This window comes from Equus caballus, chromosome 23 (genome assembly GCF_041296265.1).
Source record: "Equus caballus isolate H_3958 breed thoroughbred chromosome 23, TB-T2T, whole genome shotgun sequence".
In the NCBI taxonomy this organism is placed as follows: Eukaryota; Metazoa; Chordata; class Mammalia; order Perissodactyla; family Equidae; genus Equus; species Equus caballus.
Genome location: NC_091706.1, coordinates 64,058,926 through 64,079,745, shown reverse-complemented (window position 1 = coordinate 64,079,745; position 20,820 = coordinate 64,058,926). Strand labels below are relative to the sequence as shown.

The window sequence follows — 20,820 nt, the reverse complement described above, 5'->3', positions numbered from 1 at the left end:
CAGGCACAGGAAACAAAGAAACAACTTCTTAGCACAACTGAATAAAACATCTAAAATCTGTAAACCCACGCACTGACTCGTCAGAGGCAAGCTAATCTTACTGTGATGCTTCTGACTAGGACAGCACTCCCCCCGTCTGCAGCTTCGCTTTCTGAGGTTTCAGATACCCGCAGTCAACCTCAGCCCAAAAATATTAAATGAAAAACTCCAGAAATAAACAATTCATAAGTTGTAAACTGTGCATCACTCTGAGTAGTGCGATGAAATCTCACGCCATCCCCCTCCATCCTGCCCAGGACGTGAATCATCCCTCTGTCCAGCGGGTCCACGCTGTAGAGGCCAAGCGCCGTTAGTCACTTAGTAGCCATCTCGGCTATCAGATCGACTGTCTCTGTACTGCAGGGCTTGCGTTCATGGAACCCTTATTTCACTTAATAATGGCCCCAAAGCATAAGATCAGTGATGCTGGCAATTCAGATATGCCAAAGAGAAGCCGTAAAGTGCTTCCTTTAAGTGAAAAAAATTGAGTTCTCAACTTAATAAGGAAAGGAAAAAATCATATGCTGAGGTTGCTAAGATCTATGGTAACTTTTATTACAGTATATTGTTATAATAGTTCTATTTAATATTAGGTATTGTTGCTAATTTCTTAGTGTGCCTAATTTATAAATTAAACTTTACCAAAGGTATGTATGTTCAGGAAAAAACATAGTATATATAGGTTCAATACTATCCGTGACTTCAGGCGTCCACTGGATAAGGGAGGACTATTGTAAAAGGCAAAATTAAGAAATATAAAAGTTGCAACTTCACAAAGGACTGCATTTTAAAAAGGAGATGAGCGGGGTCCAACACTCTTCTTGGTTAATTCATTTATTAATCAAACATTTAGTAATACCACATAAAGACAGATACTCTGATAAGCACTGGATCAGGGAGAAATACAGAATTTCTGCCACTGACAAAGTGACGTAGCTGAGAGAGGCACCTGGCAGCTGTCATTGGAGAGCTTGAGGCCCGGAGAGCGGGTACAAGGCTACGCTGTGCCTCTCACCTACTGGTCTGAAGCCCCGGGGTCCCTCCCACACTCAGAACTACAACACATCCACAGTGGTTTCTGACTGAAGACAGAGAACACTAGACTGTGAACCAAAGGCTGGGGTGGGAACCAGCCAGTGAGCGAGGGAGCAGAGGACACAGATGGTCTAAATTAAACCCCAATTTGAAGGCAAGAGAGATATAGTGAGGAATTAGAACATTCAGCAGCAATATCCAGAAAAAAAAATAAATTGAAGCCCATTTTATTTATAGACTTCTTCAAGGATGTTACAGAACTGTGAAAATCAACTATCTATCCCACGGCAATCAAGTGATGATAAAAAACTAAGCATGCTTCTTCCTATTTGTCAGTTTAAATGTGTACCAACATAGTCTATTATGCTAAAAACACAAGAATTACCATTTGATTTCCATTACCAATGGGTGATAGTCATTTTGCAAAAATGACACTTTCAATATATCAACATTAAATAAATGTGGGCTTCTACAATAATGAAGTTAAGAAGAATGTATTCCATTTGATCAAAATGGTACCAAAAAGGCCCTTAGCTCTTCAAGCATCAGATATGAGACATCGACACCACAAAGTCTGAGGACTTGACCCTGCACCTGACTGTCCACTCATCTATGAGTGATGCTGCCAGGGAAAGTTTCAGGCAAAATCTGACAAACACGAGGAAAGCAGCAGAGCACCAGAGAACCAGCCGCCCCCATGCAGCCGAGCACAGACACCCCTCACCCAGGCCTACCCTTTCCTCGGCTTGAGTGCTGAGCACCCTCCCTTCAGGCAGGACCTGCCACCCCACTGCCTCTCTCTTCTGATCAGAGGTGAGGGCAGAGCCCCCAAAGGACGCCTCCTTCAAATTGCAATGCACCTCTCAACTGGGACTATCTACGCCAAATCTCCACAATTTAGCTAGCAGATGGACAACACAAGCCACAATGAATTGCTTTCATTCAACAGCTCCAGTTCAAAAAGAAAAAACATCCTATGGATGCAAACTATCTTTGCTAACTACAAAAGGGATGTCAAATCATCCTGTAGACTTCTGAAATGATCTTCTCATGGATTAGCAAGGATGCACTAAGACAATCCTGGCTTTGTTTCAGGGCTTTAGAGTTAGCTGCCCAGGGGATGAAAACTGTATTTTCGGAGTATTCTCATCGTTATATATACTCATAACCGTTTTTATGTTGTTGCCATAAAGAGGTAAGAAGAATCTCTATACAATAAATCAATGACTTATTGGCTCTTGCCTAATCCCAAAAGTTTAAAAAAGACTGGCCTTTTTTCCTCCTCCTATCTAAACACATTGGGTTTTCGCTGCTGTCAGCCTTGGAAAGCTGGTTTTGTGATAGATAAGTATGTGATAGATAAGAAGCTGCATAACTTCTCTCGATGTATGATAGCTACTCTGGGTAACAAAGAAACTCAACCCAAGGGAGGGGGAGGCAGCAAACAGGAAAACTGCCAGGGCATATTCCCCGACTTCTGATGTTGTCTTCTGTGTGTATGATCCATTTTACTGATTGGCCATAGATTTGCATGGAATGCAAGTAAAGTGCTAGCTACATTCTCCAATTCACTGCCAGGAATGATCGCAATAGGGAAGGCCATGGGAGGAGGTGGCCAGAAAGCCACTCGCTGTCCTTTCTCCCACCTGCTCTCTCACCAGAACGTAAGAGATGGGAGGCAGGGCCAGTATGGGATGCCCAGCACCCAGCGCAGGGCCTGGCCATGGCGGTCATCACAGGGGGTTCAGATCTGGGCTACCTCATCACCAGATGTGGACCCTGGACAGGCCTGAAACTGCTGTGTCTCTCAGGTCCTTCCTCTAGCAAATGGGTAACAGCTATACCCACCTCAAGGATTCTTATGAGACCTGCATGAGTTAATGCTTATAAAACACTCAGAACAAAGCCTGGCGTGGAATAGGCTGTGTAAGTGTTTAATCAACTAAATCAATATTTGTAGAATAAAAGAAAAGATCTTCTTTTAAAAGGAAAAAAGTTGCACTATCTTCTAATTAAGTCATCCAAATCCCAAATACTTGAGGACTATCTCACATTAAAGCCCCTTGTTCAGCTTCCCATTTATATGACATCTGCTCAGAAGAAGAAGAGATGTTAGAGCCTTCTTGGTTGTTTTGCAGAGGAAAGCCCATTAAACTGTCAACTTTAGAACAGTCTAAAAACAATCAACCAACTACATTTTCTCCTAAGGCCTCCATATTTTTGTGTTACACACTTTTTTTAAAAGTCCCTTGAGACTTGGACAATTTTTATTAAAAGTAAAAATATCATTTATACACTCATCAGAACATAAATACAGTGAATGTTTTCACACACAGAATCTTATGTGATTCTTACCAAAATGTTCTAAGCTGTGCAAAGAAGGCCTGTTCCCCCACTACACTGTGAAAACTACAGTCCCATGACTGGGAGGAAGAAGTGGCAGATCCAGGAATTTTATGACCAAATGTTCTTCCTACTAAAATATGCAGTCATGGTTCAGTTGACTGTGCTAAAACAAAGAAAGAAAATATTTTTAAAAATAAACAAATGAACAATTGTTTACTATTGGCTCTAGAAAACAAATGCCACTATCGCTCACCATGAAACCCTGCCATTATCTTTTGATCTAGTTTAAGACCAAAGAGCCAAGGAGGCATTGTATATGCAAAGCAGATCCTGGGGCACCAGTGATAAACCACAGGTAAACGAGATCTGAATGTATTAAAAACAAAACAAATAAACAAAGAAGTTCAACCAGAAACTACAAAAGCACACTGGGATCCCATTGGCCTTAGAGGAAAGGAAGGCTCCACAACCTGATAAAACCACTTGCTTGGTTCTAAAATCCACACTAAAACAATAAAATGAGAAGGCAGAAAACCTTCTGATCACATAGTCCTTGTAAGAATGTCATAAGAACTTGTTTACTTCTACCTGCCAGGCCTTTAGGAGGCAGGAGAACGTTTAGCCTAAGAAACTAGATGAATTTTAACTCAATCGTTGTTCAATTTTCTTTTTCTGTATTAATCATCTAATGTCATGTACACGTTATAGTGAAATAAAAAGAGAGAATGTTTTAACACGGAAATTTACTTTTACAAGTGATTTACATTCATGATCTGAAAAGTTGAGCAAAGATCGGAGAGAATTTACATCTTTGAAAATGGATGCCTGAACGTAACACTTCAAGAAAAAAAAAGACAAAATCAAAAGCAAGCTTTGGGGGTTCAGAAAAGAGACCCCAGGCCTCACGAATACACAAGCATCTTCAAACGAGAGGAAAGGGGTCCTCACATCTGCTTTATGCAGCTCAAAGGGCAAATATACCCTAAATATCTAGAATAATTTAATTGTGGAGGGTATTTTAGAGATTTAAAATTCAGCCTTAGCTGACCTCAAGTAGCTTCTCTGATCTTATCTAACACTGAAATTTCAAGGTAATTTAATGTAACTACAATAATTTAAGTAATTACTTCCAGAATAAGGAAAAACACTGAAAATATCCTGTTGGAAAACCAAAAACGAAAAATATGGACAATATTATAAAGAAAGAAAGGAAGATGACAAGTAAGCATGGGCAACTGTTCAGATGGAACGCGGTGTGCTTATCAGAGGCTGACACACTTGGAGGGTGTTACCTTAAGACAAGCTGTTGTTTGGTGTCTTGTTACAAAACCACCACAATGCAAATTAACCTCCAACCTTTGTCCAGATGCCACAGTCTGTCTGAACCTTCAACCGCAGTTAGGATAAGGACTCAGTGACCAATAAGACAGTTGATAGAGGAGTTCGTACACAGCTATGTGTTCATTACACCACTGTGGTGACCCATTCAGACACTGGAAAGATCAATCCAATTTAAATTTAAAACAAACTCAATCCAACGGCAAGGGACAGAACACATATGTGATATGCTATCATATTTGTAAAAAGAAGGGGGGAAATGTATGTATGGAAGTGGTTTGCATCAGCTGAAAAAAAGTCTTCGGAAGAATGAACGAGAAACCACTGAGAGCAGTCTTTTGAGAGTGGATGGTGGTGGGGAGACTTCACTCTCCATCTCGTAAACCTTTTGAATTTTATATCATGGACCAAATTATTCAATCAAGAAAATTAATTTGAAAACCATTCATCTAAAGACCCTACATTTGGAAGCACAAAGCACCCTACTATACACTCAAAACTTCAGGTGATCCAAATGAAAAGCTGACTGGGCTGTTTTAACAATATATTTCCACTGCTCTGGGAAAAATTGTCTCAAAGATTTGAATTTTTTTTTTCCACGTCTTGATTTAGCAATAAATCTCTTATCTGTCTTCTCAGATTAACTCCCAAGCAGGGGCCAATGTCACACATGCAAATAAAATCCACTAGAAAAAGAGGCTTTTAAGAAAGCAACTTCTTTACCCTAGCAAGCAGATCACGGAAAGCAAGCCTTGTTGATCAGATTACAACAAACAACCCCATAAAAAAAACGCCTTTTCTAGTTTTCTAATACTTATCAAGGAAATTATTCCCTACCCATAAAAACCAAGCAAACAACCCAGGTTTGCACTAGACTAGAGGAGAGAAGGAGACTCTGCTTTGAGCTTAAGTCTTTGATCTTGCCATTAAGATTGGGAGTCAAGATACTTGGTTTCTAGTTTTAGGGCTGAAATTAATGAGCTGTGTGTCCATGAGGAAGTCACTCAACCTCTCTGGGCTTTCCATTCTTCTTCGAATAGCTGGGATGCTGGAATACAAGATTTTTAAGATCCTTTACAGCTGTAAATTCTTGGACACTAACCCCCAATCATCTGTTTCCAGTACAAATAATTTAACCACTAAACTAGCTAAGGAATGAAGAAAGGCACTCTCTTAAAAATATCTGAATTGTTAAAGTGAAAAAAACACAGAAAGACCCAGAAATGGAAAAGAGGACAGAGAACAGAAGAGACTTTCCTTGCTCTACTTTCCCTACACTCTGACATTTTGTAAGCCAGAATATTATTTCCAGTAATATATTCATTTGAACAATTATTTAACATGTTCAAAGTTCCCAGAAGCAAAGAACAACATACACTTTATAAAAATAACCACAAAATGCCAGGTCTTCTGCGATGCCTCTGAGTTAGGGAGTTCGCAGTGTTTGAAATCACACTCTCATCCTAGTACATAGTTAGCCTGTCCCCGGTCATCCACACAAGGAAATCAAGGATCCTTCATCTTCATCCTAGAAAGAAAACAGCTACGTAGTCGATCGCCTCCCAGTCTGTTCTTGCCTTTCTCCCCTGCACGTGGCAGCTGCCCAGCTGGAGCTAGCTCCTAGCCCCCTTTGCAGCGAGGCATGGCCCGGGCTGTGTTCTCACCAGTGGACTGTGGGCAGTGATGTGCAAGCCGCCCGCCGACCTAATAGGGTTCTGCCGCCCTGCACTCCTGCTCTCTCACCCGCACCACGTGGCTCGTCACGAAGGCCGGCGCCTTTGACACTAGAGCAATGAGACGGGAAGATCCAGGCTCCTGCACAGGTGTGAAGAGCAGAGCCACCCAATACCAGACCCTTCCCCATCCCCCTGCCGTGCATGCCCGACTGTGCCTCCTCACACCCGTCTCTGGGGGCACTGCGACAGCAGCTCAGGCTTCAGCCGACCAAGACAGCGTACCTGAGGCACCTGCGGCTCCTCTCCACAAGTGACATTCAACCCAGACCAACGCACCTCCCACCAACGGTTCCCAACAGGAAATGTTCTAGAAAGCTGGATAAGAAATAGCACTCACCAGCTTAACACCACAACTAATTAAGGATATCTTTTCTAAGGAGTTTTGAAATCAAACAATCTTAATTCTCGAAAGTAGCAGTCTGAAAAACACGACAGAAACGTACCAAATGTGCCATAAAATCCTCTAGGTCCGCAAGTCCCCACACCATACTTCTTCAGAGACGCCAAAGCTGCTGCCTTTGCGGAAGTAAAAAGAAATTAGATTTTAATGATTTACGTTAAGAGTTCGAAACTGACATTTCCTATTCTCGAACCCACGTGACTCCTCTTTCCTCCCTCCCCAGCTCTCCTTCCTTTCTTAGAACTATGACAATTCTAACAACAGGATATAAAGAAAAGACAGACATAATGATTTAGGTTTATGACTTAAAACACAGACAAGTTGTACTTTAGCTTGATTATCAAAATCTGGTCAACACGATGCCTTTATACTTTTTTGGCGTTTATGGACATAAGCTTTTCCTCAAAAATGTTCACTGGCCCAGAATCCCAACAGAAGATGGGGCCATTTCCTAGACACATCTCTGACTATGAGCCAGGTCTGGCACACATAGTTCTCTGGCTGTCACCCATCACTAAGCCACTTCAGACCCTCTTGCTACCCTTTGTCAAAACCCAGGCTACAGCTGTCAGAAGAATAACGGCACTCACTCACACAGACCTCTCCGACGTGCTGCATTTGTCCCTTATTCTACGTCAGTGAGGCTACTGGTCCACTTCAGTATATGTGCTACTTACCTTGACCCTAGGATTATCCAAGAGTCCAAGAAAATTAAATGAGGCGAAGTTTACACACTTTTTTCCATTCACCACGATGCTGTGGCTTGGAGGGCTGGGGAAGAGACAAGAATGGCACACATCAGCAGACATTCTGGGACAGGGCGCACCCTGTCACCTTACCCTGGAGGCAGACAGGTCACATGAGTGTTGTTATGGTACCCTATTTGCATACCAGGCTCCTAGCTTTTATTTTTCATTTTTAAAAAGAAAAATTAGAAAATGGTATTAAAAAAATCAGATTTAATTCAAATGTTCTTAATAGTCTACCCTGTACTACTTAAATAAATTCCAAGGTGGATAGATGAATGGGAAATCTCTGCTTTGGTCTTAAAACTCACTTAAGAAAGAAGCAGCTAAATAAGGTACCTCAGAAAAAAATCTGGAATACGACAAACAGGGAGGAAATATAAAAAGATCAAGAGCAAAAGCAAGACTAAGCAGAGCAAGTTACGATCTGACAGTTACGCGGTTTAAAAATACCTGTTATTTATAGGAAGCCACTAAAAGAATAAGTGGGACATGCTCCCCAGGTCTAAAGTTAATGCTGGAGTACTATCTGAGAGGAATCCCCCTGGCCCTGTGGGAAAAAAGAGGCAACAGGGTGGCCAGCAGCACAGGAGCAGGATGCGAACCAGGCTGGGACAGGAGAAGGGCTCTCAAGTCCTCTGCTGACAAATACTCCAGCCACCAGCCGTCCTGCAAAAACACGGGGCCAAACTACAGACACGGGCTTCAAGGGTTGTGAGACCAATTTAGTCAGTCACGACCAGCCTATTTTAACTAGGGGAAACTGTAAGAATAGACTGGAATAGAAAATAACAGAATGCACTGCACAGGGCACGGGAAAGGACTGTGGCCTGGAACTCATACAGTGACACATATGCACTCGTCTACACACTGGGCTGCTCTACAAAATGCACTGCAGTCAGAACAGACTGAGAAACACTGCTCTTGTTGGTATGTTTTAACAGAACGAGTTTTCTATGAAAAATTTAGCACAAGATGCAGGGAAACCAGGGAAAGAAGACCACTTGAAGCAAATTCACAAAAGCAGACAAACTCATCCAAATGGCAAGGAGCCTCAGTGAAAAGAACACGGGCTGTAGAGTCAGTGAGACGGATCCCACATGCATTACGGCTCCTGACGGCTTCAGAAGCCTGGGGACGTTACCTGGCCTCCGCAAGCCTCAGTTTCCTCATCTACCAAGTGGGGAGAGAAGTTACCTCTCAAGGTGATTGTCACTATAAAAGTGCCTGGCCCATAAGAGGTGCTCTCTACACATTTTCTTCCTTCTTCTCTACAGCTTCAAGGGCTTCTTTTCTTTCCAAGCACTCACTGTGATTCTGAATCCATCATGTCATTTAGTTCCCTACTTCTCGGGACGTCTTTAAGTTTCCTAAGTCCTCCCTGGTGTGGAGGTGCTGGCACTCACACAAAGACGAAGAGTCAAAACACTCATGTAGACAAGCCTGTACTAACGGGTGCTGATGTGAAAATCGAGGCCACTCTACAAAGCAGTCACACACATAGAAATCCAACTATCAAGAAGAAGTCCACCCAAAGCCCCTGACCACAGCGGACAAGCCGCTAAGAGGCAGCAGGATGTGGGGACATAGGGATCTTGTTTCTGTGCAGCACTTGGGGCAGAGAAGGAAAACAGAGCCCAGTGAGAAACGGAAGGCTGGCACCTGTGCCTCGCAGGCTTGCAGGAATAAGTCACGCTGGGCACTTGACACAGGAGTCCTGGAGCCTAAAACCCTCAGGGTCCCTCACAGAAGCAAATAAAACCGATCTAGAAAAATATGTCCACAATCAAGGCCTCAGAGGACTTGAAGGAAGAAAAATGAAACCCTTCCCAATCAAACACCACAACCTCACTGTTAGTGACAGTCAGTTCCCAATCATATACGTGAACTTGGAAATAGGGAGGATGGTGCTTTACCAGAAAGAAACAAATATGACAGACCCCTGTTAACAACCAGTTTGGCAGTGAAGCGAGAACAGGCAACTAAACCAATGAAAGAATCAAGAACTGTCTATATACAAATACCTGGCAAATGACAGCAGCTGACCCACAAACTACTAAGTTACACCTATTTCCTTCTCTGTGGAGAAAAATAAAGTTGAACAACCATGTACAAAGGTGAACTCCAGACATTAAAAACCTGAAAGATATTTTGGAAGAGATAACAGAGGAAAATGTAGAAGAATGTCTTTGTGACCTTGGAGTATGAAACGATTTCTGAAATAAGTCTCCAAACACACAAACTGAGGCCAAAACGGATGAATCTGACCAAGTTAAAATTAAGAATTTTTGTTCAGTGAACATACCAAAGACAAAGTTAACAGGTGGGTGATAAAGAGATTTCTTGTACTTCAGATGGTATCAACTGAATTTTATCTACCACTAAGGAAGAAAAACAGTGCCCATTAAAATATAACTACGTTTTCTTTTCATCTAGAATTTTTTATTTATATTTAATGAAAAGTTCTAGTAGGCGTTCATAGACAGAGACTTTTGTCACGCTACTTTTTTACTTACATAAAGGAAAATATAAGCAAGATAAATCAGTCAAGACATTCCTAAGCTTATTACCCGAGTTCTGGCCATCTGCTCCCCTGTGAAGCCACGGATACCACGGGGATTCACACAGTATTCTCCTCCCCGCCATCAGGAGTATCCCAGCATTGCTCAGGAGGACGCTCCACTTTCATCTCTGAGATTACCCAACAAGTTAGTGTCACCCATTCTCTACATTAAACTCCTAGTTTCACCTTTCCCCAATCGAACCACATGCTTCTAAAAAGTAAGCTGCTATTATCCAAAGGCAGCAGAAAGGGATGTTCACAGCCTTAGTCATAGCCACCTCTGTTCATCTGCTCACAGGGGTCTGGCCATTTCCCCCGCCATCAGCTGACTGACTTACCAGCAGCAGTCATAACCCAACTAAGCGCTGGCAGCAAGCAGAGCCGTGAGCCGGTTCATCGGTACACGGGCAGTGACAACCCCCCTGGCTGACGACGACTCTCGGCAGCTACAAGATCCACCCCCATTTTAGAGATATTAATACAGGAAAAAAACGTGTTTTAGAATCAACATCAAAAACTGACCAAGGATTAAAACCTACGAAGTATATAGGAGCCTTGCTAATCAAAAGACCAGCTGGGAATCAGGTAGAAAAAGAGGTACAAGATATGAAGAGGCATTCACAGAAGGAGAAAATGCCAGCAGCTAATAAGTAGATGAAATGATACTCAAAGGTTCAAATAATGAGAGAAATGCAAAATAAAACAATGTTGCCGGACAGGGCTGTGAGGAAAACCCCATATACAAACTCAGGGGAGCATAGACAGGTGGATCACAACGTTAAAAAGTCCCACAGGGAAATGAGACGGGCATAAATCAGCACACACTCCAGGTTCGACACCACCCAGGAGACTCAGTCTGCAAGGGGATATTATCACAGGATTTTCTGTGCAGTGGGGAGTGGGGCAGCTTAGGTACCCACTTGAGAAAAACGGCTAAGTGGAAGGCGGTGACAACACACAACAGAATATTATGCAGCAGGGAGAAGAAACAAACAAGAGGCACATCTAGCAACCCCCCTCGCTCTGTTTGCCCTGCTCTGATATTTCTTCACACCCCTTCACACAGCTAACCTTCTAATCACTTCATTGTTGGTCTGTCTGCCCCAGGAGAACAAAGATTTTGATTTATTACTATAAACTAATCTGCTCAGCACATTCCTTAAACATAGTAGGCACTCAAATATTTGTCGGAAAATGTTTTGAGTAAAAATCTTGTAAAAAGTCAGAACGAAGTCTAGAGCATAAAATTAAAAATACACATTCATAAAATATCAAGACTGTGTGGTTTCAAAGATACATACATCAAAATACTAAAACATATCATTTTAATAGCATGGAAATATATAACACACGAAATGTTAATAGGAAGCATAATGAAAGTATCACAGTGGGTGCCTCAGTGGGGAGAAGAATGGATGTGGGCGCTGAGGATGAAGGAAATAAAGAACAGAGCACCCGGGGCCGGCTCCGTGGCCGAGTGGTTAAGTTTGCATGCTCTGCTGTGGCGGCCCAGGGTTCAGATCCTGGGCGTGGACATGGCACCACCTGTCAGGCCACGTTGAGGTGGCGTCCCACATCCCACAACTAGAAGGACCTGCAACTAAGATATACAACTATGTATGGGGGGGTTTGGGGGGATAAAGCAGAAAAAAAAAAAGAATATTGGCAACGGTTGATAGCTCAGGTGCCGATCTTTAAAAAAAAAAAAAAAAAAGAACAGAGCACCCCAGTGGGACCAAGCAGGAGTGTTTTCATTTAAATGACCATCTGAAATATCATGTGTGTATAGTACTCTGACAAAAGATCTTTTTTTAATAGAAAAAAGAAACAAACTGTAATGCCTAAATTAGAGACTATAAAAAATGCCCATACCATCCCTAAAAGAAAGCTTTATACTGGGGACTAAAGCAGTGATCTCTAGAAATTTCTGAATGTTTTCTTTTAGTTAAGAAAGAAATACTACACTAGAAAGCACTGTACACGTCGGCGAGCACACCTACAGGAACCAATACACAAGTGTTTCGAGTAGCGAACCAATTTACCCGGAAACGATGTTGTAGTTGAGAGCAGGATGGTCTTTTGGGACAGGAGGAACAAGAGGTTCTGGTTGCCACTCTTCAATCAATTCTTCCTTTTCCTACAGGAGAGAAGGAGTTAAAACACAGCACAGTGCATCACTGGACAGCAACTCCAGCAGTACCCAAATTGTTTGTTGAAAGGGAACCGTCATAACGAACACATAGCTAGAAACAGAGGTCCAGCTGTTGTGGTTGGAAATCACTAGTGAATTTTCTGCGCTTAACCCCTCGCCTCTTTCCTCATCACAGGCTAAAGGCTCTTTTTCCATGTAGCTTTGTGTGTGACTGCAAAAGTTAAGAAAACTTTATCTCTCTGCTCAGGATTTTGCACTGTGGGAAGTAGGAAGTATAACTTATACTGACAGCAAGACAAAAAGAAGTCTATAACACAAAGGTGAGACGCACGACCGTGGGTAGTGAGCTCAGCCCCTGTTCCATGATATTACAGATAGCCAGACCCTAAGTCCTTACAGATGCCAGTCATGGGAAGGGATCATCTAGACCACAAAGCACTGTTTCCCACGAGCCATTGGCAGGGATTCAGAAGTAGCTGAAATATAGAAAAAGACTCTCTTATAATTATTATTATAATAGGACTTAGTTGCTTGGAAATTTCTCATAAAAAGCCACTCTATCTCTTTTGTCCGTTACTTCATGCATGACAACTACCTTGACTATTTGAGTTTCTTATCCTTTCTTGAATCAGAAAAAAAGGTAATCTGGAAAATGTAGTCTGGATGTACAAGATAACACGAAGTACCTAAATTAACATAACAGTCACAGCCATTCTTGCCTTACAGACACGCCCACTCTCAATGGTTCTGTTCTCATACTTCTGTCACATGCTTCTGGGCATTTTTCTCCTGAGAGCTAACTCCAGGGCAGGGCCAAGAGCCCGATTCACCTGCTTCACCTGATGCTGAGGCACTCAAAAACACTGGCTGAACAAATCAACCAATAAATTCCTCATCTGTTTCTGCCACTGACCGCATGGGAGAGAACTGCAGCCCACACAAGCCTGGGGTATGGGTCCAGCAGACCATCCACTTGCTACCATGGAGAGAGACATTAGAATCAACTCAAGATCCCTTGGTATTCAAGAGCCTCTGCAGATTTATAAAACTGAGAAGGGCATTTCGACTACGTTGCCATAAGTGAAGCTTTAAAAACACTCACAGTTTTTTTCTTCCTTCCACAGCTTTCAGGGTAAGATGTCACTGACGACTGAATCCTGCTTTAGCTAAGTTTTGCTTTCGAGGATTATTCTAAAATTATTTTCAGTATCATTCTTTTTAAAAATGTATATATGTGTGCATTCTTTAGACACTTCTGCTTCCTAAAGCTCGCCCAGCATGCCTTGAGCTAAGTCCCATAGAGAACACGTCACAATTCAGTCTAGGTGGGGAGGTGGGGAGTAGCGGGGTGAGGAGGATTGCTTCCAACTCTAATTGAAATGTTTAAATTAAAACTAAGAATATTAGGATTGATCAGCTCTTACAAATCTGGGCTAGAAATCTGTTTCATGGCCACATAATCATTCACAAGGAGTTCCTAAATACCAAGGGAAAAAAGGAGAGACAGGATTTCTGACCTAGATGGCCCAGTCTTACTGTAATGCTATTGAAAGACTGCTCCATGGCAGCCTAATGCCACAAGGTATTCACAAAAAAGGAAGGGAGGAACTGTGGTGAAGTTTAGGGCATCCCTTCAAAGAGAGGTTCAAATATCCACTGCCATATTAAAGGTCATAAGAAATTATGCAGGGCCCAGCCCCGTGGCTGAGTGGTTAAGTTCAGGCACTTGCTTTGAAGGCCCGGGGTTCTGCCAGTTCAGATCGTGGGTGGGGACATGGCACCTGGGCACAGACCTAGCACCACTCGTCAGGCCATGCTGAGGCGGTGTCCCACATAGCAGAACTAGAAGGACCTACAACTAGAATATACAACTAGGTATGGGGGGCGCTTCAGGGAGAAGAAGTTGGGGGGAAAAAAGGAAGACTAACAACAGATGTTAGCTCGGGTGCCAATCTTTAAGAAAAAAAAGAAATCACGTGATGAGACAATCTTTACTCTGCTTTACCCAGATTTCCAAAACTTATTTGCCCTAAGAACCATTTGCTGCATGTCCCCTAGGGCACACTGCCTGACTGTCTCATGATTAATATTGATGATCAGGACAGCAGTAGCCAGTCAGCAAAAACAGGGAAGCAATCGCCACGTTGCTGTGGTAATTCCACTCCACTCGAACTTTCTCCTGTGAATGCTCCAGCAAGTAAAGCCCAGAGCTTCATCTCTGTGCTGTACTCAATGCTGCCTTGTGAACCAAAATTTTTAGAGATTTTTGTGGGAAAACATCTCTCCCAGACCCTGTCTCCCTGAGCATTCTGGCACAAGGCTCTAGGGGCTGCACAGGGAAAGGATCCAAGTGACAGAAACCATGCTGCAGCCAAAACTGCTCTTTCCCCTCACACTGGGGCCCAGCTCCCCAGTGCTGCAACCTGAGCGAAGGGTAAGCTGCCGTCCCTCAAGCCCCTGCGTCCCTGTACTAATGGACTGCAAGTGGGCCTCAGCACAGACCCGCCAGACACTTTTGCTCCCTAAGGTTCGTCCCACTTGGCCTTCAGCTGGGCCCTCAGAACACAGTATAATTCAATTTGGGGTGGGGCGGGATTCTTTCCAACTCCGAATTTCCTTTATGAAGACCACAGGGAGCACTTTCACTTAGGTTTCAGAAATGGTGGTGCTTTTCCTGAGCAACTCATGCAATCTTGCAAATGAACATTCGAAATGCAGCAGCTGCCCATGCTGCCCTTCCACCATCTATTCACCAGACTGCTGTTCACCCCTAGCAAGGCACAGAGCCCGGTAACACAGTACTCTTCAGGGTACTGACTTCATCCCTGGCATCCCATGCTTTGTCTACCCTGATACTTCATTCCCCCTGATTTCCCTACCTTACAGAAAACATTTTAACATATATAGTTGAGGGGCCACAAATCCTTTTTGGAAAGACGCAGTAACTATAATCATATACTGAATAATAAAACAGATTTAATCTTACCTTGACTGTAAGATCAGATCGTTCCTGTAATTTGTAAGTTTTAGAGAAAAGAAGTCTGATTATCCAGAGTATCAGAATTCCTTCCAAAATAAGATGGTAAGCAGGAGCCTATGAGTGAAATACAAAAAAGAAATGAAATAAACCCTTCTAAAACCTGCACATAACATGTGATGCACCCGCATATACTGCCTCCCATGACCTTTAAACTATTACTTCTTAAAATTTACTTTCAAAGTTCCTTTCATTTCTACGCATTCCTTTTCCCATTTCTAACACTAGGCAATTTCTCCTACACATGGAAAACCTCTAATACTCTATCTTTAAAACTGCAAAATTTTTAAAGGAAAAAAATTAATTTTTAAAATAAAATCTGACACAGAATCCCAATATGTCAAACAACATCAACGATCAGATCCTCCAGGTCATTTAAATTTTTACTGGTGGGAAATGACCGTAACAAACATTTCACAGCTTCACAAGCCTTCTGCCACCCCCATCTACCACGGATGACTTAAGACAGCTACTTGGAAACCAGTTTCCACAATTCTTAAAGAATTTTCCACATCTTAGTATATTTTCTGTACCCCTTTCAAGCCTCTTTAAATCTTTCTTGGAACATGGCAGAGAGAAAAAAAGACTTTATAAATGCTTAAAGGAATAGCAGATATTTTTCTACTGTAGTTCCCCAAAAGTATGTAGTGTTTTCCACGTCAACAGCCATAAAGACGCCATAATGAAACATCCACGTCAGGTCTTCTTTTCAACTCTATGTTTCTAGGATAAAGGCCAGGTTAACTTTTATGTTTTATGCAACTAGACACACTAAGTGCATGTGGAAGATTCCAGATATCAACTAAACCTCAGTCAGTTACAGGGTGCTCTATTCTAATTGGTTGTCACTGGAAAATCATTTAAAAGAGGTATTTAGGGGCCAGCCCTGTGGCCGAGTGGTTAAGTTTGTGCACTCTGCTTCAGCGGCCCAGGGTTTCACCAGTTTGGATCCTGGGTGCGGACATGGCACCACTCATCAAGCCATGCTGAGGCAGCATCCCACATGCCACAACTAGAAGGACATACAACTAGAATATACAACTATGTACTGGGGGGCTTGGGCGAGAAAAACAAGAAAAGAAGATTGGCAACAGATATTAGCTCAGGGCCAATCTTTATAAATAAACAAATAAATAAATGAGACATTTAGAAACAAACAAATTATTTTCAAACATTAGACAGAAAGAAAGCAAGGATGATTCACAACAGTTAAAAAAAACTGCAGCATGTGGAGACAGGAAAACTGCTGACACATTCATATGTAAACTTCCAGGTCAATGTACAAATAACTTTCAAACTACACACATACGTTACATACACACACGGTTATTTCTTTTTTGAGTACACTATACAAGACTCCTCAAGTTCTACATACCCAGTGCATAGAAACTGGGATCGAGAACAGAAATCTTTAAGATGATTTTTTAAAATTGCTGATCCCCCTTGAATATAATTCATTTAAGAACAAGGGCTCTAGTCTAAATATCCTTTTGGTTTTCTCAGTAATTGGATTCTAGCAGACAAACATCTGCCCAAGGCACCAGTTAACCACCCCACTCTATAAAGAAATCATCCTAAGAAAAATTGAGGTACTGTCTAGTGAATTAACAAAAATCACAAATGCGTCTTCTTTTCCTGGAAATGTTACACCCAGGACGACTTCTCCCAAAACTCACTCTCAGTCAATTATGCAGTCTTCAAAAGGGCAACAACAACGTATCACAGAAAATTATTCATTTCTAAAAACAATCATTCAATTTTAGTGGCTCTTATCTTAGTTACTATAATTCAGCTAATGTTGGACATCGCTTATGTCACCTCTGCTCAGTCACCTGTTGTTCAGGAAGTTCTGACAAGTCTTGAAATGGAGGACACCATCACCACCCCTGCCAGTAAGCAGGAATGGTAAGTTTAAATGAAATTATCAAAAGAAGACCAAGATTCACTTAAATGAATGTGAGTTCTCTAAGCACAGGGCCTGCCTCTTGCCTGTTCACTGCACTATTCCCAGTCTAGATCCGTGCTGTCCGATGCCAGAGCCACTAGTCACCATGTAACTAAATATACATCTAAGTGAAATGATATGAAAACTTAGTCCCTCGGTTGCACCTACACACATTTCAAGTGCCTAACAGCCACATGTGGCTACTGTGTTGAATAGCTCAGAGAACACGCAGAAAGTTCTACTGGACAGCACAGCGAAGCTCAGGAAATACATGTCAAATGAATGAACATTCTCTGAGGCTGAGATTCTGATTTCATTATTATCTAACATACCTGAAATAACCAGCCTTTCAAAAACTTCTTAACTACTCTTCCTTTAAAAATCTACTCAAACATCTGTATCTTGACAAGACAGAAAACGGAACATATGCGGAAGAAAGACAAACTATTTCATATTCCTAAATTCTAAATCATTGGGCTTCTTTTCTAACCCCACTCTCCGACAAAAACGGACAAACTCCAACTTATTACAATTCCTTCCCCTATTACCTGCTCCACAGTTCCAAGCACCTGACTCCCCTAGGACCTCCCCAAACTGAGACCTCCCACTCTATTTTCACCACCTCATTCCACCATCCGTCCCAACTCCGGTTTCTGAGGACCAGCCTCTCTCCCGCGCCCCCTCCCACGCGCTCCCTGCCTGCGCCCCGACAGGACCCAGAGCGGGCTCCGCGCCGGCCAGCGCTCAAATCGAGACCCTCGGGGCCGGCTCCCGCCCGTCCCTCCCTACCCTCCGTCGCCGGGACGGTGTTCGCCCCCGAGCCCTTCCAGCGAGGACAGCCGAGGGTGCGGGTGTGACCGACCGAGCCCCCCAGGCCTCCGACCACAAATCCACACGAGCCGTCCCACCTGCCCAGGGTCGGGTGCGGTGTGGGCCCTCGGGCCGCTGAGCTCACCTCGTAGAGCGCCTGTACCATCTCCACAAGCACCCACTGCTCCGCGGCGGTCGCCATAGTCAGCCGCTGGCGCTTCCTTCCGGAAGGCGGGCCGCAAGCACGTCAAGCGGTGCGCGGCGCGGCCTAGTGACGTCTTCACCCCTAGGGGGAGGGGCGGCCGGGCGTTAGGCACCGCCTACTGGCGCTTGCGCACTGGGCGGGAAGCGGGAGGCCTGGGGCTCTATCGTGGAGGCTGTTTTTAGCTTGGGGTCCGTTTTGGTTTCGGGCAGAGACGGGAAACAGCAGGCTGGATCCCCTGGCAGGAGTTCCCACAGGGCGTTGACGTGCTGGGCTCTCGAGATGGAGGGATTAATAATGAATGGCTCTTGCCCTCGCCGGGTAGTTGGGTGCAAGTAGTGTTATAACTTAATCACAAACATAGTCTTTACTTTTAAACTACGTAAGTAATCCAGGAACGGATCATCATAAAAATACAGAAATATAAAGAAAAATAGCCAACTCTTACAGCTGTAGCGCTTATACGTGTTAGGCATAGTTTCAGGCTTTTCAGGTCAGAGCAGTTTGGTGTGCTACCTTCTAGGGCCTTCGGAGGCATAAGCAAACGTGGTGTGCACACACGCTTATTTGGATTGGGTTTCTTAAATATAGCTGGGATCATAAGGACAATATTATTTCACAAGTTGCTTTTTTCTGTTATTTTTTTCTTGTTTTTTTTTTTTTGGTCTATAAATCTTGTATTTTTAATGGCTGTAGAGGACTATATCTTGGAATAATTTGTTATATATATTTCTCATTCGATTTTATTTAAACATCCTCCTGTTGGTGAACATTTAGGTTTTTTCCACTTTTTCCCCCGTTACAATGCTGCAGTAAATCCATGTGCATGTATCATTCTGTGCTTGTCAAAGTGTTTCTTAGGAAGTTTCCTCAAAGTGGAATTTTAATTAGAGAGTATGAACATTATTAATTTTAATAAATACTGCCATACTGCTCTCCAGAATGGCTCAATCAATTTAAAATGTTTGAAAGTGTATCCACACTCTAGCCCGTGATGGATGTTATCAGTCTCTCTAAAATTTTTGCCAATTTAATGGAGATAAAATGATACCTCACTGAGTTTTATTTTCCATGCTGCTGGTTGTTCATGGGTTGGGCAACTTCCACGAGTCGACATTTCTCTTCATTTACTTATCCAACCGATGTTTACTGAGTATCCACAATGATCGTGAGGACAAAGAAGTGAAAAAAACAGTCAAAAATCTCTTCCTTCCTGGAGTTTATATTCTCCTAAGGGAACTAGAGAGAAGCAAGATGGAGAAGTAGAATATATAGTACCTTACTTCATGGGAAATGCTAGAGAGAAAAAAATAAAGCAGGGAAGGGGGATATAAATTGTTGGAGGGGGAAAATTTTAGATAGGATACCAGGGAAGCCTTACTGGGAAGCCGACTTTTGACTTAAATATTAGTTAGAATTGAGGGAGGTAGCCATGCAGATAGCTAATCAATATCTTTGTCGTTTTGCACTGCATACTACAAGGATTTCTCAGCTTCTATGAACTTTGCAGATAGAGGAACTAGCAGGTGCAAAGGCCCTGAGGTTTGAACATTTGCAGAATGTCCAAGGCAGAACGAGGAGGCCCACGTGGCTGGACGTGAGTGAACCAAAAGGAGTGGAGTAGGAGGTAAGGGTAGGAATGAGGAGGGATCCGGGTCTTATGGGGTGTGAGCATCACTCAGGATCTGCCCTTTCCCAGATGACATGAGGGCTGTGGGAGGATTCTGAACAGAGGAGTGACATGCTCTGACTTGCATTTGCCTGGATTGCTCTGCCTGCTGTGTTGAGAATTGACTGATCGCATCAAGGTTAGAAACAGTGGATCAGTCAGGGTCAAACCAGGAAAAATAAGCCACTTCAGTTTTGAGAAAGCAAACCTGACACCTTGCTCTGGGCCAAGTCCTGCTGCACGTCAGGTCTGTCCTGCCTCCAGTTCTTTAGGCAACTTTACTGGTAGTTGCCACCTGAGCAAGCCGCTCTGCTCAGGCACAACCCGACAGCACCTCCCTCAGTGCATCTTGCATCTCTTCCTTTCTGACCTGGGGCCAATGTGTGGACTTGTCTAGAAGCAGTCCGGCATTTTTGTCCGGATGCAACCAGGACGCACCAGGGAGCTGGCACTCTCTGGGGCCCCCCACTCCTCTCTTCCAACTTAACAAATAAACAAAAGCAAACAAACCCTTGTTCTGGCTTTCTTTCCTTTCCTCTCTCACACTCTCTGTCCCCGCTCCTCTACTCTGAGAGCTTGTTCCCAAACCTTGCTGGGGGCACCCCCTTGTCTGAGACTGTGTTTTCTGGGGGGAAACCATTCAATCAAGAAAAGCCTTGCATTTTAGGAGAAACCACAAAACAAACATGCAAACAAGAAACAGGAACACTTGTCTCTTCTTACGATGATCAAGCCTAGCGCTGGTACACGGCCCTGTTTCCTGCACGCTCTAATCCCTAGAGGATAGCCACTTTATTTCTGA

The 20,820-nt window shown here is 43.2% G+C and overlaps 1 protein-coding gene across 3 annotated transcripts in view; it reads right to left on the bottom strand.

Moving 5' to 3' along the window:
- The window catches only part of SPTLC1 (serine palmitoyltransferase long chain base subunit 1), a 49,384-nt gene extending 30,934 nt beyond the window's left edge, over nt 1-18,450 (bottom strand). The window contains exons 1-5 of one of the 3 annotated variants that reach the window (XR_011431612.1): nt 18,293-18,443; nt 15,342-15,449; nt 12,246-12,340; nt 7,572-7,665; nt 6,938-7,010 (exon numbers count right to left, since the gene is read on the bottom strand). Coding sequence is in view for 1 of the 3 variants with exons in the window: in XM_001497125.6 (XP_001497175.1) it covers nt 6,938-7,010; nt 7,572-7,665; nt 12,246-12,340; nt 15,342-15,449; nt 18,293-18,349 (427 nt within the window). In the remaining 2 variants the exon portion in view is untranslated. Of the gene's footprint in view, nt 1-6,937; nt 7,011-7,571; nt 7,666-12,245; nt 12,341-15,341; nt 15,450-18,245 lie in introns of all 3 variants that reach the window. The other 2 variants (XM_001497125.6, XM_070248804.1) reach the window with 2 other exon arrangements.
- Nucleotides 18,451-20,820: the final 2,370 nt, after the last annotated feature.